Consider the following 24,071-nt stretch of genomic DNA (forward strand, 5'->3'; position numbering starts at 1 on the left):
GACTTTATAGGTCATACCATATTTTGATTATGACAAATAATCAAGTATTTAATGTCTATCAAGTTTGTGTGCAGGTTCATATTAGTAAGATCATTTGATGGCATGTGAAGACTTGACGAATAAAGACCCAGAAGATTCATTGGTTGTAATTTATATTATCTTCATTTCGGGTCTGTAATAGTAATATAGGAAAGGTCTGAAATAATGAATGCATATCATGTATGTAGGAACTAATAAGCTCAAAGACCTTAGAAAAACCCTAGGTCCTTGCACTTACACTTAAGTTACTCCACAATATCACATATACTATTAAGAGAACCTATTGAATTGAAACAGGACTTAAAGGGCTAAAATAGTAAGGTTTCAGGAGACCAAACCTTGGTGTTCAAAACACCTCGATCGACCAAACCATTGAATGGTTAGCGAGTTGATTTGGTTTTGGGCGACCGAACCAAAAGGAGTGTAGCGTCCTCGGTCAACCGAATCTTTATTCTGACCTTTTCCACCAACTCGGCAGCCCAAACTTTCATGTTCAAAACTGCCTCGGGCTATCGAACTTGATACTGGGCGACTAAATCGCAGACTTTTGGAAAATTGACTTGGTTCAACAGACCATTCTCTTCCTAGGGCACCCGAACATGAAAAACATAATTTTTCTCTATTCAGGCAATTGAACCACAGGTTAGGTGCCTAAAACTCTTGGGTTGCGCAAATTTTTATCATAGTTAAAAGGGGTTAAACAGGATTATTTTTGCTAAACATTTTTAAAACAAATTTAATAATACCCTATGTATCCCTAACGGATATAAAATTGGGCAAGTCTATATATAGGGGTTCATTTGCTTTGATTAGGAAATAATTAGCAAATTGATTAGCAACAAATTCTCTAAAAATTTTCAAAGCTCATTCTTTCATACAAAGTTTATATACTTACATACTACCACTCTTTTGAGAAATCTAGTTTTGTGAGAATATCTTTGAGTGATTATTTATCGTTAGTTGTTGCTAAAAACCCTCATTTGTTTATTGTATATTTGATTTTCGGATTAAGAGTTGAGCTTAGTTTTCCCCTAGATTTAATTTAATAAATCTTTTGTGTGGGAAAACTTAGAGCTTGTGGGTCTTAGCATTCATATTGGAAGACACCTTAGCTCATATTTTTTATTGTGTAAAAATCTTTTCACAAGCTCATTTTTGAATATCTCTTTGTGCTTTGATATTAAGAAAATATTGTTGAGATATTCTGATTGCTCTTTGTGAAAATCTTTGAAACCCTAAATCATTATTGAGATTTGAATTTATGCATTGTTTAAAATATTAGCTCGTTGATACACTCGTACACTCGATTGAATATAGACATTTCTTGAGTGGTTGTTGCACACATATAACACTGAGCTTATTGTTCTTAACATTATTGGTGTGCTTTGATTATTATTGGTGCAAATCTGCTTGATTGAGAAGCATAATATTTGTATGCATCTTGTATTGAAAATTGGTTGTATTCTAGGCATGCCCTGAGGGAGTGTTAATCCAGCCAGGAAGGATTGGTTGTAAAGGTTGAGGTCAGCCCTGTGCTAATTGACCTGGGCATATATTAAGAGAGAGTGATCGTTTTGAGAAGTGCATTGTGTACTTTGAGATTTCCTTAGTGAAATTCTTGTGTCATTGCTTCCGTGGATATAGGCTTTATCAAACCACATAATCTTGTTGTTGTTCTTGTTGTTTATCATTTTCTGGTTGTGTTTCATTTACTTGTTGTATTTATTCCATTGTGCTTAGTATTTATCCTAACCATATCACAACATTTTCTAATTTTTATGACTCTTTACTCCTTTTATCATACTCTTAGTGAGTAGTAATCTAGTATGTATATTCTATTGAATGCGTTACATAAGTTTAGATACAAATAAGTTATGTTCACTCACATCTCAGCCTATATGCTTTATTAACCCAAAATAATGTATGAAATATGCACAAACACAATTGAGCAATTAATTCAATCTAATAATAAGTAATGTAAAAGAGGAGGGAAAGAAATTATCAAACTATTTTCTAGTGGTTCGGTATCCTTCATGAGCACCTACATCCACTCTCTTGATTGAATCCAAGCCAAGGTTCCACTAACAAACTTCTTGCCTTTCAACTAGGGCAAGAACACAATTACAAGATCTAATCTTTCATCAAGGCTAGAATACAAAACAAGCATTGGGGCTCAAACAATACTTACAATAATGACAAATTGCAAATGATATGTGACTTAGTATCTCCAAGTAAATGGATGTCACAACTCAAGCTTACAACTCAAACTCTCTCAAAGAAATGAGACCTAAAACTTGAAGAGAGATAAAACTAATGAAAAGAACTTTTACAAGAAAGTGCTCTCTTAAGCAAGAACAAAACACACAATCACTTAGAAATATGGAGAAGAATGGGAGACCACTTTTTTTTTTTTTTTTGGAAAAAGAGGGCGACACCTCCTATCTTTATTAGAAAACCCCTCACTTATGGAAGAGGAACACCGTGGTTCCAACCTTGAGACTTGGGGAAAACAAAATCAAACCCCAAGAATCTAAAACAGACTTAACCAACTTATTCAAAACTAATAAACCAATGACCAACAACCAAACAAATAAATAAGAACTAAACAACTATAAGTGGAAAACAAACAAAATTCCAGAAGATCTCAAGGAATAAACCAACCACTCCAACCTTCACAAGCACCAGCACAAAGCATCACGAGCGCAAGGAAGGAAATCCCAACAAATCCAATCGAATAATTTCCCTGACTTGCTGTGAAAGCTCATCCTGGCAACTATATGGTTGAGATACCAAATTCACATTGCTGGCAACTTTGATTCGCCTTCTGTAAACATATTCCACTTTGTAATGTACGCCTCTCAATACTAACACAAGCTCTTCCCACAATTCCTATAAGTTCCAAGCCGAACACTTCCCAGAATTAATCCACTAAACCAAAAAAGCAAAGTCACGAGCTACCTCCACTTGATCAAATTAAAGATCTTTGCACAGATTAATCCCTATAATAATCGCTTTCAATTCAGCCATATTATTAGTTCCATAACCCAGTAATGAGGAAAAAGTTGCTTTAAATAATCCTCTTTCATCTCTTATCACACCTACACCACCACAATTACCTGGATTACCTCTACAGCTTCCATCCACATTCAACTTAACCCAACCTATCCCAGGTTTACACCATCTGACTACATGAGGAAGACGAACCCTCGCATTTTTTACTTGAATATCCAAAACACGAAGGACTGCAATATTCATGCAAGAAGCAGGTGCACATTTAGTTAACTTGTTTGAAATGGATCTCAGCCAATATTTAATATCAAGCCACACAGTTCTCACCGAATCATGAATTGATTCCATCCTAGCTCTACATCAGCGAGTCCAAAGTCTCTAAATGATGAGATTATGTATAAGACCTACTAGAATTCCTAACTATGAGGCCTGTCTTGCACAACTAAACCAAAAATTAACTCTTACTTTCCATGTATTTGTTGCCATACAACTAACACCCAACGCCACTACTGCTTGTTTCCATACCTCTTGAGCAAAAGATCCCATGCAAAACACATGGTCTAGAGATTCAATCTTGGAATGTGAACAACAGTCACACTGAGAAGCCATCTGAACACCTACTTCTTGAATATGAGTATCAACTAGAAGACAAGCGAACCAACCAAGACTTCCACATACAAATTGACACCTATTTTGGCAACATAGGATGCCAGATCCATTTTGAAACTAAGAATTCCTCTTTACGCTCCCTTATAATCTCCCAAGCACTTGCCATGGTAAATTTCCCATCTGTTAAAGGTTCTCAAATTACTGTATCTGGACTCTCCTTGCAAGAAATAGCAGAGTTTATTACTTCCTCAGCCTATTCTTCACCCAATAGAGCCACTAATAAATCAACATTCCACTCATCTCTATCCCAACAATCTCGTGTTCATAGCTTATGGTTTCTGATTTCCTGAACCTTAGCACAAAAGGGACCGGAGGCTAACCATCAATCAAACCAAAAAGAGGCCGACCCTTCTTTAATTTGAACACGAATATGCTCTAATACTTCAACTATCATACGAGCAATCGATCTCCAAAATCTAGTTCCTTTATATTGCTTTATTTCTCTCAAGTGGTGTCTATTATTCAAATACTTGGCTTTAAAGAATTGAGTCCACATATTATCCATAGTTAACAATCTCCACACAAACTTCATATGCAATGATTTTTTTACTTCCTTAAAATCCCTAATACCCAAACCACCCTCACAAATAGGCTTACATATATTAGGCCAAGAACACCATTTCCTTTTTCTTTTATCATTTACTCCACTCCAAAAAAAATTCAATAACATAGAATTTAACTTTGTGAAGACAATATTAGGAATGTCAATAACTACCACTTGATGAACCACCATTGATGATAATACATGCTTAATTAAAACTAAGCAGCCCCCTTCAGATAAAAACTTAAATTTTTAACCCGCTATCTTTTTCCTCAATTTAGCAACTAGAGGCTCTAAACTATGGGTCATAAGATGACCCGAAACCAAAGGAACACCCAAGTATGTAGCAGGGAACTCTCCTTCCACAAAGCCATACATCCTTAACAAGGATCGCTTCTGAGCTTAAGCAATTCTCTTTGACAAAAAAAAAAAAAAAATACTTGACTTGTCTTTATTTATCATTTGGCTAAACCAATCCTCATATTTATTGAGAGTCTTGATAAACATTCGAATGGAACTTCTCTTACCATTGGGAAAAATAAGAATGTCATCCGCATAGAGTAGGTGAGATACCAAAGGCGCCCCATGAGGATGATAGCTAGCCCCTATCTTATTCTCCATAAAATTTTTCTTTAGAAACCGAGAAAGAACTTCCTGTAAAATAATAAATAGATAAGTAGATAAAGGGTCTCCTTGGCGAAGCCCTCAAGAAGGTTTAAAGAAACTTTTATAAGTGTCATTCATCATAATGGAGAACTAAGGAGAGGAAACATTTTCCGTCACTAAACCACAGAATCTTAGGGAGAATCCAAAGCTTTTCATAACCAAGTTTAAAAAATCCCAATCGACCCTATCATAAGCCTTAGTCATCTACTTTGATCATTACATTTCCACCATTATACTTCTTATGTAAAGAATGAACCATTTCTTGTTCCAATGTAATATTTTCAAATATACTTCTACCGGGAATGAAAGCTCCCTGCTCTGGAGAAATCAATGCAAACAATAAAACTATCATCCTTGCAATAATAATTTTTGAAAAAAATTTGTAGACAACACTACAAAGACTAATAGGCCTGAACTTGTCAAAACTCTAGGGATTCTAAACTTTTAGGACTAGAACAATGTAAGATGCAGAATAAAATCTAGGAAGAGGAGAACCACCAAAAAAAATCTCTAGTTGCATTGATCACCTTTTCTTTTATAATATCCCAACAATCATGGAAAAAAGCCAAACCAAAACCATTCGGACCTGGGCTACTATTTCTCGGGATAGAAAGAATAGCATCCCTTACCTCCACCTCGAATGGAGCACAACAAAGAGCAATATTCTCCTCTTCAGAAACCATAGGAGATATAATATGATCAAGGTAAGCTGTTCGACTGGGTCCTGCGCCTATTAAGAAAGTTTGAAATTACCTTACTACACCCTCACGAATAGCCTCCATAGGATCCAACACTTCTCCATTCAAAAGATTCAATGAATGAATCATAGCCTTCTTCCTCTTTGGTTCACAAATGCATGAAAAGACTTTGTATTATTATTCCCCGCTTCCAACCACTTTTTTTTTTTTTTAGCTGAGAAATTCGAATCTCTTCCCTCTTTTCCCAAGCTTCCAACTTGAGTTTAGAAAGGAAGAAATCTTCCTCAATATCTGGAGAATACCCTTCCTGAAGCTAAGCCTCTAGAACCTCCATACTTTCCTATAGTTTTTTAATGTTCTGATGCACATGTCCAAATACCTGCTTGTTCTAGTTTCGGATTGCAACTTTTGTTTGCTTCAATTTAGCAGCAAGTTTAACTAGACCAGTGCCATGGGATTCCCCCCTCCGGGCTTCCTCCATGCAGGACTTAAAAGACTAATGAGTGCTCCATATATTCTGATACCTAAAGGGAGAAGGACCATATCAATGCAAATTTTTATGAAATGGAATAATCAATGGGTTATGATCTGAATTCCTCCTATTTCTATACTCAAAATAAATATTTGGAAAAGATTGAAGAAGAGTCAAATGATAGAGGACCCTATCCAGTTTTGCCCAACTCCGAGAAGTTCCACTGTGACCATTACATTAAGACATGTTGCTGCCCGTAACAACCAAATTCATAAGACCACAGTTGTCCAAGCAAGTATTAAATTCCTCCATAGTCGATCACGGCCTCTTATGACCACCAATATGTTTCGAATATGAACAGATGATATTAAAATCTTCCACCACTAACCAAGGGAAATCATCCCTTTTTACAAATTCCAAATCATTCCAAAGTTACTGGTGATCTATTTGACGACATTTAGCATAAAAAAATGAAGCCAAGAAATTCTGGTCCAAAGAACTAAAAATACCCAAAATAACTTGATCAGACATATGTTGTAACTCAAAGTGCACTTCCCATTCCCAAAACATCCAAAGTTTACCCCCACCAATGCATTCACACAAAAATTCGAAAAATTTAGAAAGCCAGCCCATTGCGACATCAAACTCTCATAAGAAAATGGCTCTAAAAGAACCAGAATAGAAGGCGAAAATTTCCTCATTAACTTTTGTAAACGGCTTTTAGACATGCCTTAACCCCGCACGTTCCACACTAGAATTGTATTAATCATAAATCAAGTTTCTTTGGACGGGTAATAACCCGTTGAGACTTCTTCTCACTTTGCCCATTCATATCCTTCAACTTAACAAGTGAAACATGTAAATTATCATCTAAACAATAGCCTTTTTCCAATGGGAGTTTCTCCAAAGTATTTATCTCCATATCCCTATTTAATTCACAATTATGTAGGACATACTTGGACATGATTATACACTCTTGTTCCAAGATTTTTGAAACCATGTTACAAGATGTCATCAACTTATCACGCACTACTATAACATCTTCTATGATCAACATATCAGTGTTGAGAGCACCCAAGATTGGTTCAACAATCTCCTCCTTTTGCTTAATCTCATATTGTTTTTTGTTCATCTACAAAATCTCCACTTCAAGCTCGGTTTTTCAAGAACAAACTCCACCTTTTTCATCTCACTTTGCGTAACTATCTCAACCACTCGAAAAATTTGAGATGTCATTGCACCCTCTTGAACATGATCCACCTCTAAAGGTTCTTCAACAATGCATGGATCTATCAGTACTCTCTGAACTCCTTTCCCTTTATCCAAATGCTTCACATGCCAAACTTCTTGTCCATTTTATTATCTAGCATTTTTCATATCCTTACGTCTATCCCCAATTTTCTGTTTCTTTTCACCCACTCGGCATACCACCTTTGAATGCGGTCTATGAAATTTCTCAAAGTAAAATCCTTGCTTTTCGTACCTCACTTCCTACCAAATTTTTTGATTTACATAAACAACATTCAGGAAAGAATACACTTGATTTGCCAATAAATCCACCTCCACGCACATTCTCGCACCCATGGCCTTAGTTTGGTTAAGTGTAGCATTGTTAGTTCCCACATATTGACCAAACCTCGTGGCTAGAATATGTAAACAATCAGGCTTGTACATGTGCATCGGAAGACTAGGGAGAAATAACCATTGAGTGGTTAAGGATGGTTCCTACTTCAGATTGAAATCCTTTGTCCTTTCGAAAGACGAAACGAAAACCCAGCCAAAATCCTTCCTTTACGAGACCATCCATAAAGAAAATTTCGTTCATTATTCATCTAAACCAGTACATTAAAATCATCTGTGAAACTAACAAAAGGGATCTCTAAAAGGCCCCAAAACTTTATGATATTCAAACGGATAACGTCAATGGATGGCCTAAAGCGCAAAAATTTCAAAACCAATGCCAACCGGAAATCTTCTGCCACTTTGTTCATCTCAGCCTTAGAGAAAACGAATCCAATATCTCCATCTACATCAATAGGATATCTCATGGCTAGTTTGAAAAAGGAAGACGATGGGTTAACAACATGAGGACGTGATACTACATGGGCATACGACAAAATTCCTTCACCACCTTTCGAAAGAGGCCCCACTCGTGGAGGATCCACTAGAGGGCTGGCGGGCGCCGCCATCGTAGGCGTCTAACTTCAGCAAAACCCTAGATCGTGTGATGGTTGAAGAGAGACATACCTAATTAAGGAATTCAATGTCCTAGAGATCCAACAGGTGGCGAGATGGGCGACCGGTTGTGGTTGCGACTAGTGACTTTATCGAATCATGCACAACAAGAGGAGGCTGGGGATGCGGGATGCGAGTCAAGCTGATCGTGAAAAACGCTGGTGATTAGCAACGATGATGACAAGATCGTCGTTGTGTCGAAGAGGCAAGAAAGCTGTCAGAGAGATGGTGCCTTCTCCGAAGGAGATCCATCCACCAACGTTTGTACAAACTAACAATGCTACTGATGGCATCGAAGGTCCGATCCCAACTAGACTACTCCAACAAAAAGGAGAATAGTTGAATCTGCACAAAGTTTCTCTAAGGAAGTGAAACCCTCAGAAAATGGCAAAACCCTAATCCCAATACATTGATATTGATTTCTCTTATGCTTTGTAAGAATTGGTGTATTCCTAAGAGGGGGGGTGAATTGGAATTTTAAACTTTCCTCCTAGGTTGAACTAGATGTTAGCAGAATATTACAACCTAGGGTCTTTCTGTGCAGTTCCAAACACACCGATAAATATAATATACGAAAATTTAAATCAAGCGTATCATTCACATAATAACATACACGTGCGATAAATATAAAGTGCAGAAATATAAACAAACACACGATATGTTATCGAGGTTCTGCTAACTATGCCTATGTCCCCGCCTCTAGCTCGCAAACCCAAGGATTCCACTAATAGCTCACTTAAGGATGGAGCAGCACCGATTACAACCAGGTCAATTAGCATAGGGCTGACCTCAACCTTAACCAAGTCAATTAGTGGGGCCGACCTCAACCTACACGCCTTAACAGGACGACGCACCTAGCTTTCCTAACCGAGTCTAAGCCAATCCAAGACTATTCTAAGGCTAGTCTCCCTCTTCAGGCCCGTGCTTGGAATACAACAGTTTTTCTCAATCAAATTATATCTGTACAGTGATTATGCTTTCAAGTAAAGTAGATATGTACCCAGTTATGTTCAATCACATGCACCACAACATGATTTAATATGTAAGCTCAATGTGGTCCAAATAGTTCAACTCTTAATTGTATTTTCTATCAGTGTAGTGAGTACGTGAGAGTATCAATAACAATCTGTGTATCTCAAAATATTCAGCCAAATGATTTCACACAGAATATCAAGCGAGTTTCAAGTATGTCAATCAATAGGATGTCTCAATCACGAATATAGTGTATATGCTTAGTTTGCAAAAACTATGTAATCTTTGTATTCAGCAAATGATATACACATGAATAAATATTGCCACAAAGATTAATATAACAAACACAAATATCTTTTCACAAAAATGTCAATATGAATACCATAAGATATTTGAGTAAGTTTGAAAATATTTTTGCAAGCCAAAAACAAATACAAACTTCCTAAGCTATTGCAATGAGAATGCAACACTCGGAAGTTCAACACAAGTCTTCTTAGGGTAGACTTATTAGAAAAGCCTCCTAAGAATACTTAGGTTATGCTCTCGTAAAAAATTGATTCAAACACTCAAGAAATGAGAGAGCAAACCTCTAAATAATAACACTCAATACACTCATACAGATGATATATAGAAATGAAGGAGGTAAGCTTGAGTGGTTTAGAAAGAGTATAAGCAGTAGGATATACTTTGCTTGAGAGAAAATATTGGATTTTTGGTTTTTCTAATCTTGTCACTAATTTTCCCAAATGAAGGGGTATATATAGACACCCCATGAATTATGATCATTGGGGACCTATTAGGAATTATTAGGAAAGTTTAATGACATTTCAAATGTTTTAACCCTATTTAAAAAATGTTTAACTGCGATAAAAATCAGAGCAACCCGAGAGGTCCAGTCGACCAGAACCACTTCGGTCGACCAGGACATTTTTGAACTAAGGGCTTAGTCGACCAAAAGTGGGCGATTTCCACTTTACCGAGGTTTGGTCGACCAGGCCATTTTGAATTGAATGGTTTGGTCGACCAGAAAGTTGGGATTTCTCCCGAGGACCCTCGGTCGACCAAGTAGTTGGTATTCATTTTTGGCTCGGTCGACCAGATGGTCAATATGTTGACCTTAGGGGGTTTTGGTCGACCTGGGGGTTTTGAACTACACTAGTACGGTCGACCAGGACCTTGGTCAACTATTGACCTAAGCTTGTTTCGGTCAACTAGGGCAGAATGAACTGCCAAGGTCAGTCGACCAAAAGTGCACAATGTGTGCATTTCGGTCCTATCTTGAAACACACAAATCCTATTCAAGTGTCTAACAATTAAAGGTGTAATGGTGTGTGTCATAGGGTAATTTTTGTCCAAAATAAAGACACGAAAAAAGTACGGTGTTAGTCGACCTTCGGTCGACCGAAGGGTAAACCCTAAAGTCATTCTAAGGTTATTTTGCATTATGGTTGGTTTGAGCTTACTTATTATCATGCATGTGATGTGTGTGAGCTTATTATAAACCAAAGACCCTAATTAACTATTACAGACCAATTCTACAAATGAATATATTACAATTGAAAACAGTAATTGGTCTTCAGGCTTTACTTGCTTTGTGCCCATCTCGATCTTAACAATCATAGTTCCTGCACAAAACCTCAAACACCCATTAGATACAATGAGTATTTGTCATAATCAAAATCGAGCGTGACCTATAAGGTCAACATGCTTCTTCCTTAAAATTGGACTCCTTTTAAAGCCAAAATTGCCCACTAGACATTGGAGAGGTTTTGGCTCTATGTGATTAAGGTTAGATATAAACAATCAATGATATGACAAGAAATCTAATTTTTAGGTGAAATGATATATTTTATAAAATAACAAATAGTTAGTAAATGCCAAACAAAATTCTATAAATATTAATATTAACTTATCAATGAATATAGTTTCCAAAGAAAAAAAGAATCATGCCAATTGGAGTAGTTTTTGAAAAGATAAAGTTCAAATACTATAGATATGTTGAGCTACTTTTATGACAATGGATAAAATCTATTGGCTAATTTGTACAATTCATAACAAATCAAATATTTATTTAAATTAAGTGTATCATATATTTTCGGAATCCCCATAACGTCTACTTTCATATAAAAAGAGAAATAAATATTATCAAAAATTTTATAGTAAGATATGTCTAATTTACTACAACATATTCATTTTTTATTCTAACTTTATGGCAATGCAGAATGACCATATTGTTTTAATTATTAATTCTAGTTTCAAAACGTCTATATAGAATTTTCCTAGAGAGAATGATAAGTTTTGTTTTAAATGAAATAATAAGATAAATTTTGGACTCATATGGAAAAAAATATAAAATTAAATTTACAAATAGTACAAAATTATAGTCTAGCTTTTTTCCTAAGACATGGGGTGCATTTTTACAAAAACATCCATTTTAGTTCTAGATATATAAGAGTCAAATTGAGTAGTTTTGAAAAGATTTATGAGTTAATTTTTAAATATAAAGGGCTTTCTCACATTTGGAGCCTTCAATAAAAATATATAGTCATTTTACCATATGATACTCAAGTTGATACATTTACTTTCTAGTTAGGTATTAACATACGTAGTCCTAAATACCAAAAATGATTTCCATATATAAAAATAAAAGAAAATAACTATCACATAGTGATTCATGGAACATAAATTCTTATAACACATGCAGACAATAACTAACACATTATTCATTGAACACAAATTCATATAACACATGCACTAATTCTTATTTGTTTTATCATCATCAAAATCAACATGAAACCTAGTGGGTTAACACATTGCTTTATCTATAGTTCAAGAAAATAGTTTAATTCTCCTATGAAACTCATTAAAACTTCATTTTGCATAAGATTAGAGAATATATTGCACATACATTATCAATAGCTCCAAAAAATAATATCATTCACATAAATTTTCTCAATAAGCAATTTTATTGTTTTTGGAACTTTTCGTTTTGTAAAACCATTTGACATTATGAAGTTGCTTAACCTGACTTACCAAGCTCTTGAAGCCTATTTTAAACCACATAAGCTTTATTGACTTAAAAACATATTTTGAATAGGTATGACTTCAAAACCTTGGGGTTGACTTACATGAACTTCGTCTTCAATAAAACCATTTGAAAAAGCACTTTTTTAACATCTATTTAAAATTGCTTAAATTTATCATAACATGCAAATGCAAGTAATATTCGAATGACTTTAAGTCTATCTATAGGAGCAAAAGTTTCATCAAAATCAACTCCTTCTTCTTATGTGTAACATTTAAATACCAAACTGGCCTTTGTTTCTAACTATGTTGCAAGCCTCATCCAATTTATTTTTGAAAACCTGGTTAGTTCCAAATATTGAATAATCAAGGGGTTTAGGGATAAGTTCCAATACATTTTTTTTCTCTTAAGTTGATTAAATTCTTATTGCATTACAAATATCTAGTATTCATCATTTTCTTCTTCTTTAAAATTCTAATGTTTTATTTGAGGAATGAGATCATAATTACTACAAAGATCTCTTCAATGTGATATGATTCTTACATCAACATTTAAATCACTAATTATTAGATTTAATTGGTGATTAGGATTAAATCTAGCAGTTAATGGTGAGAGATTACCCTGTTTAGGAATATGCATTTGTTAATGCTTGTACACAAGGCTCAACCATATGGGTCTAGCGTCTGTCTATACATATGCTTTTGCGTCTGCACGTGTTTCAGGATGTGTCTATTGTAGGTGCATCAACCCTAGAGTTTGTAGTTCCATCTGTTCTTCTTTATTTTCAATTGAGCATCGATTAAATTAAATTTTGAAATAAATATTTTGTGTTATTTTTAAAATATAGAAGCATTTTTTAGTTAATTTAATTTTTTCTTTGTAATGTTTAATTATTTAAACATTTTTAAACACTTTATTAAATTTTTGACCAATCACTATTTGAGACCCGACACCATAAGGATTTCAAAAACAAACAAACTAACTAAAATAAAATATGAAATAAAGTAAGTACGATATTTAAGTTTGTAACTAGATATAGGATATCAAAGTTTTGAAAATAGACATTGTATAATTTTAAAATTCATAAGATACGGCCTTGTATAAGTATTTAATGATTTAGCATGAAAGTTAAAATATCTCTATATTATGTATTAGAATAGATCATTGTGACCTTAAAAGCCTTATAATCCTAAATGGATGCATAACCAAAACCATACTTTACTATTTAAGTTTAAGCTAATCATCCAAAACTCCTCCCTAATTTACAGTAACGTTGTTTGAGATACTAGAATTAAATAAAAATAAATAAATTTGTTGTTTGGCCTAAGAGTATTGATTATTGATTTAAATTATAAATACTATTAGCAGTCAAATCAACAACTTCAATAAAAAAAAAATTCCAACAAATGGAATGATCATTATTTTCATAGCAATAAGTTCACAACAATTATGCCTAACTGACAACTATTATAATTATGTTCATATGCAAGACGATAGATAATTAAATAAAGTCTGAAAGATACAGTTTTCTATTTCTCATAGGTCTTTATTATTTTGGGAGATCTAGGAAGTCTTTATAATTGGGAATGTTTATTTGTTATTACCTAATATGTAGATGTAATTAAGAAATGTTTTTTTTTTTTTTTTGGATTACGCACCGGGTTTCCACGTGTTCGTTTTATGGTCCACGTGACTAATCCTGTGCCCCTTGAAGTCGATCCCACAACCCTAAAGGGAGGTAAATTTTAGGAATCCAAGGGCGGAAACGAACTCGGGAGGGTGAGAAATGTTGCTAGCATAGTATGAATGTATAAAGTTGTGTATAAAAGTTATGAAAAGACTATGACTATTTGCCCATGGAAGATGTTTTATTTGAATAAGTGCAAGCATGAATGAGTATACTCGATTTTAAGAGGAGACTCTGTCGAATTTTTTACACAAGTTTGATGTAATATGAATGTATAAAGTTGCGTATGAAAGTTATGAAAATACTGTTACTGTTTGCCGATGAAAGTTGTTTTCTTTGAACAAGTGCAAACAAGGATGGGTATACTCAATTTTAAGAGGAAACTTTGCCGAATGTTTTACACAAGTTTGATGTAATAAGAATGTATAAAGTTATGTATGAAAGTTGGGAAAATACCGTGACTATTTGTTGATAGAAGTTGTTTTCCTTGAACATGTGCAAGCATGGATAGGTGTACTCAATTTTAAGATGGGGCTCTGCCGAATTTTTTTTACACACGTTCGATGTGATATGAATGTATAAAGTTGTGTATGAAGTTGTGAAAATATTGTGACTGTTTGCCGATGAAAGTTGTTTTCTTAGAACATGTACAAGCATGGATGGGTTTACTCAATTTTAAGAGTAGACTCTGCCGAACTTTTTACACAAGTTTGATATAAGAGGAGACTTTATCAAATTTTTTTACACAAGTTTGATGTAGTATGAATGTATAAAGTTGTGTATGAAAGTGGTGAAAATACTGTGACTGTTTGCCGATGAAAGTTGTTTTCTTTGAACAGGTGCAAACATGGATGAGTATACTCAATTTTAAGAGGAGACTCTATCGAAATTTTTACACAAGTTTGATATAATATGAATGTATAAAGTTATGTATGAAAGTTGTGAAAATACTGTGACTGTTTGCCGATGAAAGTTGTTTTCCTTGAACATGTGCAAGCATGGATAGGTATACTCGATTTTAAATGGAGTTTTGCCTAATTTTTTTACACAAGTTCGATGTGATCTGAATGTATAAAGTTGTGTATGAAAGTTATGAAAATATTGTGATTGTTTGCCGATGAAAATTATTTTCTTTGAACATGTGCAAACATGGATGGGTTTACTCGATTTTAAAAGTAGTCTCTGCCGAATTTTTTACACAAGATCGATATAGTATAAATGTATAAATTTGTGTATGAAAGTTGTGAAAAAACTATAACTGTTTGTCGATGGAAATTGTTTTTTTCCAATAAAGGCAGTTAAAAAACTGTGCATGTTGGTGTTTATTTTTTCACATCTCAGTGCCCATGAGCAATAGTTTGTTTTGCTATGTTTGGCCCCTTTAGGGTTTTTTTTTTCTTTTTAAAATTGTATGTTTTGTTGAATCACTTAACTAAACCAAATTATCCTTGGTTTAACAAATCCCACAAAATAAAAAAAAAAATAGTTATGTAAATAATGTAGGGAAAAAAATTACTACTCAGAGTATATTCAGGGTTGGTTGCCCTAGATTTTTTGATCCAAAAGAAGAAGAAGAAAAGAAACACCTAACTAGGGGTAGGATGGAAATGAGAGATATGCATTGAAGGCATTTTAACCCCCTACTAGACATCCCAGTTTAAAGGTTTGCTGAACCTAAAAAACATTTATGTTGCCACCTGTTTACCTTACCACAATGGAGTCCCATATAACTGGTTGGACCATAGCTTAGGTTTTAAGATGCAAGGCAAGAAGTTTTGGTGACTAGGGAAGAGAGAGAGAGAGAGAGAGAGAGAGGATTGTCATAGAAAGATCATGAAATTGTCCTGGTGAACTTCATGTGGTTGTTAGCTTTTGAATTTATACTAAACATATATTTGATGATTTTATGCCCTTAAGGAATAAGGCAAAAAAAAGAAGATTAACTTGTCGAAACTTTCTTGAAGTGATGTTGTGTGACGATTCCTTCTTGTTACATATTTTGACTCTTGAAATTAGTATGCAAAGCACATAAGAGCTTAATAAGTGAAAGTTTGGTGGAGAATGACTTAGGGATGCTCTTTTAGGGGTTCCTTTAGATAAACTTACCTCATACCATCTCATTCTTTAGGTAATTTATCTTGTTTCCAATACTATGTACTTTTTCTCCTCGTGTGAGAACAAACTAATCATACGCTCTTGGATTTTACTTATGAAATGTTTTGTTTGAAGGTTGATTTCAACAAAATTCATGAAAAAATAGTTTTCAAAAGTGTAGGATTTGGAGTTTGTAGACTACATTTTGGAGAAAGGTAAAATGTTTTAGATCCCACCAAAATGGTGACACTATGCGCGATCTCTTACTTATCTCGTTCTGCTAATGAGATATTATCTCTTAATTTTAATAAAATATGAAAAAAAAAACTTATTTTAATAATTTAATAAACTATTATTAACAAATAAGAAGGTCGATTGGCGCATGCATGGATCATGCAAAAAATGACTTCAAATAGCATTTTCTAGTTAAAAACGCTACTTGATATAGCTGCTTTTATTGAAAGACTTTGGATGCATCAATTTTGGAAATAAACTTTAATTCAGACTTTTGTCAATTAATTTTAATTAAAATAAATTTAAATTTGTAAAAAAACTCTGTATTAATTAATTCAAGAACATTAGTGTACAACACAGTTCTTCCATCCCGATCAGTCAATCGAGCGCTAATTATTTCATGATCCAATCCTAACCGTTCAATATTCCAGATAAACGGCATAGATGAATCTTGGAGACATTTCTTCTGGGAAGAGATTTTATGCTCAGCAGTGGACCCATTCTCCCACTCCTGTGATGTGAGGTCACCTTCACCGATAGCATTGCGAGTCCATAAGTTCATCTGCGGCATGTGGGCACATTAGCCTCCCCCACAAATTCAAAGTCTATCTCTCTCTCTCTCTGAGACCTGTGCCACTGCTCCCCCCACAAATTCAAACTCTCTCTCTCTCTCTCTCTCTGAGACCTGTGCCACTGCTCCCTCCATTTTCATATTACAATTAAAAACTACAAAAAATGTTTCCTTTATGGGTACCTGTTCTTGTAAAAGACAATCTTTACTCTCCCCCTTTCAAAGCACTGTTTTGGCCTTTGGTTCCACAGCTTCGTTTGAATCAGCCATGAACAGTGAACAGATGGCCATGTGGTGCTTTTCTCTGGCGAGTTTGAGATGTGAAATGCGTGCTCGAGTGAGGGGGCAGTCCTGAAACCAGTCCTTTTGAATTTGGACAACGGCTACTGCACTACTTTTCCCATAAAATATGCTAGCACTGCCCTCTCTCCTCTCTCTCTGAGTTCCAGCTTAATCATTAGTTTTTCTTTGTTAACCCACTCCCATTATCGCATTTCCCTTTCCACTCACGCAAGCATTCCACATTGTCATCATCGCGCACACACAGAGTAAGAGAGAGAGAGAGAGAGAGAGAGATGGTGTGTGTGTGTTCATAAACTCTGCTTACAGTGACAGTAGAAAAATCTCAGAGAGAAGTCATCTTGATCTAGATATGAAAATGGGTGCGTTGGCTTGGGTTTTACCTGCGATTTTGGAAGCAACCCTTTACATTTCTTGCTCTATTGCACTTAGTCAAGATGGTAAAACACCCATTCCGTACCACATCACCTGTGCAAGTTTTCTTGTTTGAAAATTTCTTGTTTTGTGGATTGCAAAGTCACAATGTTTTTGAAAAATCCGATCTTCATATTCAGGCATTGCGTTGCTGGAAATCAGAAGCGCTTTTAATGACGGTAAAAACATTCTCAGTAACTGGAATGCTGCTGATGAGTCTCCCTGCAAATGGACTGGTATTTCTTGTCATGAAGACAACCAACAAGTTCGCTCTATGTATGCCATTTCTGTATCTTCGTTGACTCAAATATTTCGCTATTTATCTGATTCTCTAACCCTGTTCTGCCTTTTGCTTTGGATTTCTCAGAAACCTACCTTACATGAAACTTGGAGGGAGTATTTCTCCAAGCATTGGTAAACTCCAAAGATTGCAAAGACTGTGAGTTCAATGCCCATTATTGTTTTTCTCCAAAAACTAAAGGTTTTTATGTTTTTGTTGAAATCTTTCTCATCCTTATTTGCATCTTTTCTTACTGAAAAATTTAAAAATAAAATAAAACCAGGGCACTTCACCAGAACAGTTTGCGTGGATTTATTCCTGATGAAATTGGTAATTGTACCGAGCTCAGAGCCCTGTAAGTTGAACTGGTTCATTTTTTCTCTTCTGTTTTCTCACTTTGGATCATACATACAAAGCCTGTTTTCGACATTTCCTTACCTTTTTTTCATGCCCAAGGTGACATTTTTAGTTGGCCTTTCATAGGTATTTGAAAGCAAACTATCTCCAAGGAGGCATACCATCAGAGCTTGGAAATCTTTTGAATCTCACCATATTGTAAGATATCTTATTTAGTTAGATAGTGCTTGGGAGTGTGGGTTTTCGGGCTTGTATTTGGATTTGCATTAATTTGGAAAAAAAAAAAAACAATACAATTTTGTACCACTTTTTATTCAAATCTGCACAAATCCAAATTCGAGGCCCCAATTTCATGCTTGCAAAGGTAGGGTTATCGATGGTTGTAGCTGAATACTATTTCATTTCTCCTTCACATTAGTAGTCATTATAACTTACGCTTTTTATTTATTAATAATGGTATGATTTTTTTGACTTTATTTAGATGGAAAACTCTATTCATCACAAGAAAACTAATACAAGTGTTGTGGATACCATGATTTGTTAAAATTGATTGAGCTCCCATAAATGAAAATTTCCGAAGTCGCCAGGTCACTTGTGAAAAATTCTTATCATGAATTTCTTATGATGAATAGCGAAACAAGTGTTGAGAAAACTAATACAAGTGTTGTGGATACCATGATTTGTTAAAATTGATTGAGCTCCCATAAATGAAAATTTCCGACGTCGCCAGGTCACTTGTGAAAAATTCTTATTTAGATGGTAAAGATTGTTTGTTTTTTTTTTTCCTTTGAGATGATATACTAATACCAAAAAGAGTTGATGCAGGGATTTGTCAAGCAATTCATTGAAAGGTGCTATACCCTCCTCTCTTGGTCGCCTCACACGACTACGCTTTCTGTAAGTTCATGGTGTTTTAGGAACATTGTCTGATGGGTATGTGTGATTATGACCTGCCTATGCAAGAGCAATATGTTGATTGTTTCTTTACAAAAATATGTTTTTGACATTTGTTTCAGGAATTTGTCCACCAACTTTTTTTCTGGTGAAATCCCGAATGTTGGGGCTCTAGGCACTTTTGGAAACAAGTCGTGAGTACCATGAGCATCATTTATTTCAATCAATCCATATCTCCATTTTTTCATTTGTCCTATCCTGAATGTGAATGTTCTGAGGCTTGATTCAATTAAAAGGTGGAAGGAAAGAGGCTAAGGAACAGGCAAACAAGTGTCTGCCAGCGAATAAGTATAAATTGGACACCATTCAAATAACTTCTTAGGTTATTTGTAGTTTTGACTCGAATATGTTGAAACGGGAATATTGTGATAGCAATCTCAAGTTATCTATAGTTTCTACGAAAAATGTTGGAGCTGTGCTGCATGCCCATTCACTTATATTTTACTTTTTAAGAATAATGGCATCTCCTTTTCTGTACTTATTGGCTTCTACTAATGCCCATACTGTGTTATATATAATCCCAAATGCCTCATAGTCGGCCATAGTGGTGCATGTGTCCAACCACTAGAATCTTTATTACCGATGTAATCAAGCTTATTATAAAAATTGGGGTGAGCTGAAATATTCAAATTTGGAGCCTTGCACCAATGTTGCCCTTATTTACTTTTAAAAGTTGACTCGTGTGAATTGGCTGGACTTGTTTGCCTATTCTTTTCATGGTTAGAAAGAACAAGGGGTTGCTGTTTGGATATTTGCATGAAACTACCTTCTCAAGTATCAGCGTTCTGCTAATAATTCAAAAAACCAGCCTTTTTTTTTGTTTTTTTTTGCAGGATTTTGAGAATAAAATTGTACTGAATTAAAAAAAAAAAAAAGATATAGAAGGGTTCCCACCCTTGAGTGGTTGTTTTAGTCCCTCTTCCTTTGCCACCTTTCATCAGTGCTCTTAGTTTTGAGCTTCTTTCAAGAACTGCCTTGCTTTATGTCTAGGTTTATTGAAAATTTAGATCCGTCCATGACCACCTTCTGCAATTTTTATTGTTGCTAGTATTCTTAAGCTTTTTAAAAGAACTCTCTTGCTTATGTGTAGGTTTATTGGAAATTTAGATCTTTGTGGCCTACCAGTGCACAAGCTTTGTCAGACATCACAGGGGTTCCCTGCAGTTCTGCCCCATGCAGAAAGTGATGAAGCTGCAGGTAAGTTGTCAATGACATTACTTAGATGTTGGAGCTGGACTAATAGCTTTCAAACTAGCACTGTTAGTACTAATATTTACTTCAAATCATTAACCAATTTTTTAATGGAATTTTTGAAATTGATTATCCTGTGTTGTTCCCTGTAGTCCCGACCAAACGTTCATCTCATTACATCAAAGGGGTGATAATTGGTGGAATGTCCACATTCAGTCTGCTACTTGTGATTGTGCTTATGTTCCTCTGGATTCGTTTGCTATCAAAGAAGGAAAGAGCTGCCAGGAAATACACGGAAGTGAAAAAGCAAGTTCATCAAGAAGCAGGTATGCCTGATGGTTTTGGGTTTTCCAGTTTAATCTTCCATTTCATCTATCAACCAATTCTTGTAACTTTTTTGCGATTGATGTATAGGTTCCAAGCTTGTCACTTTCCATGGCGATCTTCCTTATTCGACATGTGAGATAATAGAAAAGCTGGAATCTCTTGAAGAAGAGGATGTTGTTGGGTCAGGAGGATTTGGTACTGTATATCGAATGGTAATGAATGATTGTGGTACATTTGCTGTTAAAAGAATAGATCGAAATCGCGAAGGATCTGATAAAGTATTTGAGAGGGAATTAGAGATATTGGGTAGCATCAAGCACATTAATCTAGTCAACCTACGCGGTTACTGCAGGCTTCCCACATCAAAGCTTCTTATTTATGATTATATGGCAACGGGCAGCTTAGATGACCTCTTACATGGTATGTTCTTCAGTACAAATTTTTGAAATTGGCATTTTAAAATTTATGGAGAAGCGTGAAACAATTTTTTCACATTGCATTTGTTAATGGTTGGAATCATCTTTAATTGGCTTCCGGAGGAAATTAAACTACAGGCGTAGCTGCTTGATTATGAATTTATGCCACATAACAAATGGACATAGGAAATCTTCCACATGGGAAAGAGAACTAATGTTTACTATATTGCAATTTAATGCTTTTTGTTTTTATTAAGAGTTTATGTTCTCCCTCAGGAAATGTGCAAGAAGAAATACCCTTGAATTGGAATGCTCGGTTACAAATTGCCCTAGGTTCAGCACGGGGTTTGGCATACTTGCATCACGACTGCTCTCCAAGGATAATTCACCGCGATATAAAATCTAGCAACATTCTCTTAGATGAAAATTTAGAGCCTCGTGTTTCAGATTTTGGCCTTGCGAAGCTGTTGATAGACGAGGATGCTCATGTCACTACTGTGGTTGCTGGCACTTTCGGTTATTTGGCACCAGGTGCGTTCCAGCACATTTTCTTGTCTATAATATATGCCCATTTTATTGTGCTTTGTTTTGCATCTTTTGTGCGAAAATAACTAATTGTTCCTTTGTCATTTACAACTTGGAGCCAGAGTACCTGCAAAGTGGAATAGCTACGGAGAAATCAGATGTGTACAGCTTTGGAGTTCTCTTGTTAGAGCTTGTAACTGGAAAAAGACCCACTGATCCACATTTTGTTAAGAAGGGCTTAAATGTTGTTGGTTGGGTAAATTCTTTGTGCCTTCTTATTTCATAATTCATCTCCATGCATAAATAATTTATTTTTTGGGACGAGGAATGGGTCGGACCTTAAATTTGACCAGCTAGCAATCTCCCGTACTGCATGCCTCGTGCTAGGTTATTGATATAGATGAGTAATGACAATCGCTTTGATCTCTAATACGAAAAACCTTGCAGATGAACACTGTGTTGAGAGAAAAACAACTGGAAGAGGTTGTGGATAAGAGGTGCACTGACGCTGACGTAGAAGCAGTAGAAGCAGTCCTTGACATGGCCGCCCGGTGCACCGATGCCAACTCCGATGAACGGCCATCAATGAACCAGGTTCTGCAGTGCTTAGAGCAAGAGGTCATGTCGCCTTGCCTAACTGATTTCTACGAGTCACATTCAGATTATTCTTGAAGCCTGGGTTGAAGCATAGAGATGAAGGATTTTTGCATGTGTTTGCAGCCTGCATGCTCTAGTTTTGCGGAAATTATATCGTGTGCCCCTTTCTCAGTGGCCCGTATATTATTTGCAGCAAATGAATGAATGTAACACAAGTGTCAACTATGATGAACTAGGTGCATGTGGACTCTTAAATTTTTTATTTTTTTATTTTAAATTAGAACTGCAAATCTTCTTATCTATTTTCCATTGTCGTTTTTTTGGAAAATGTTCTGTCTTTTATTTTAGTTTTTCAGCAAATTACAGAAAACTGAGTTATTTTTTATTTGATTATCAGCTTTGGCCAAAATGTAACTAATTTAATTGTGATAATTTTATACCAATACACAAACGAATTAACCCATTTAAAATTTAATCCAATCCACAGTAAGTCCATGCAGCTCAGATAAAACGAATTCCACAAAAACCCATGACCAAGCGAACGGGCTCATTAGAGCCAAGTCCAACCCAACTCAAATCCATGAACGAACGAATAAATAATAATAGTGTCGGTCACGTGCGTTGCACGTGGAGTCACATTTTCTTTTTTTACATGATAATACACCTAATTCAAATTTTTTAAAAATAATAAAAAAAAACCTTGAAATAAGAATTATAAATGTCATTATGATTGACAGCACTACGTGTTCATTTATAACCAAATATGAAAAAATATATATATTGGGTAAAAGAGGGCGGCACTTCCTAACTTTATTAGAAAACCCCTCACTTATGGCGGAGGAATACCGTGATTCCAATCTTGAGACTTTGAGACAACAAAAGCAAATTTCAAGATCCTAAAACTAACTTAACCAATATAAACCAAACTAAAAACTTAACCAACATAAACCAAACCAAAAAACCAAACACAACCAAATAAAAAAAAAAAAACTAAGAAACTAAACCACTAAAAGTGAAAAACAAACAAAACTTCAGAAGATAATACAAAACATCATGAGCGCAAAGAAGGAAAACCCAACAAATCCAATTGAATCATTCTCTTGACTTGCTAAGGAAGATCATCCTGACAACTATATGATCGAGAAATACCAGATTCACCATATTTGGCAAAGAAATCTGCACTATTATTTGCATCCGTGTAAACCTGTTCCACTTTGAACTGTATGCCTCTCAATGCTAGCATAAGTTCTTTCCACAATTCCCATAAGTTCCAAACTGAGCACTTTCCAGAATTTATCTATTGAACCAACAAATCAGAGTCACATGCAATCTCCGCTTGATCAAATCCAAGATCTTTACACAGATTAATCGCTAACATAATCGCTTTCAATTCAGCAATGTTATTTGTTCCATAACCCAATAATGAGGAAAAATTTGCTTTAAATAAACCTTTTTCATCTTTTATCACGCCTCCACCACCACAATTACCTGGATTGCCTCTCCAGCTCCCATCCATATTCAACTTAACCCAACCTATCCTAAGTTTACACCATCTGACTACACAAGGAAGATGAACCCCTACATTTTTTTACTTGAATATCCAAAGCACAAAGGACTGCAATATTCGTGCAAGAAGCAGGTGCACATTTATTTAACTTGTCTAAAATGGATCTCAGTCAATATTTAATATCAAGCCACACAGTTCTCACCGAATCATGAATTGATTCCATCTTGGCTCTACATCGACGAGTCCAAAGTCTCCAAATGATAAGACTAGGTATAAGACCTACCAAAATGC

At 35.2% G+C, this 24,071-nt stretch overlaps 1 protein-coding gene across 1 annotated transcript; it reads left to right on the forward strand.

Moving 5' to 3' along the window:
* The first annotated feature begins 17,305 nt into the window (after nt 1-17,305).
* On the forward strand, nt 17,306-22,687 carry LOC131146266 (LRR receptor-like serine/threonine-protein kinase FEI 2). The gene is made up of 13 exons (XM_058095738.1): nt 17,306-17,652; nt 17,767-17,902; nt 17,994-18,065; nt 18,190-18,261; nt 18,390-18,461; nt 19,089-19,160; nt 19,280-19,351; nt 20,308-20,414; nt 20,561-20,734; nt 20,823-21,155; nt 21,428-21,682; nt 21,799-21,932; nt 22,124-22,687. Exons 1-13 carry the CDS (start codon nt 17,565-17,567, stop codon nt 22,346-22,348), a joined length of 1,812 nt encoding a protein of 603 aa, XP_057951721.1. The 5' UTR covers nt 17,306-17,564; the 3' UTR covers nt 22,349-22,687.
* The last annotated feature ends 1,384 nt before the right edge of the window (nt 22,688-24,071 follow it).

The sequence above is a fragment of the Malania oleifera genome, chromosome 13 (assembly GCF_029873635.1).
Source record: "Malania oleifera isolate guangnan ecotype guangnan chromosome 13, ASM2987363v1, whole genome shotgun sequence".
Taxonomy (NCBI): Eukaryota; Viridiplantae; Streptophyta; class Magnoliopsida; order Santalales; family Ximeniaceae; genus Malania; species Malania oleifera.

What these genes read in the sequence shown, in the direction of transcription:
- LOC131146266 (XM_058095738.1), top strand. Translation starts at nt 17,565, where the DNA reads ATGAAAATGGGTGCGTTGGCTTGGGTTTTACCTGCGATTTTGGAAGCA. An exon ending in CTCCAAAGATTGCAAAGACT is followed by an intron (nt 18,066 to 18,189) that starts GTGAGTTCAATG and finishes AAATAAAACCAG; the next exon opens with GGCACTTCACCAGAACAGTT. An exon ending in GCTTAAATGTTGTTGGTTGG is followed by an intron (nt 21,933 to 22,123) that starts GTAAATTCTTTG and finishes AAAACCTTGCAG; the next exon opens with ATGAACACTGTGTTGAGAGA.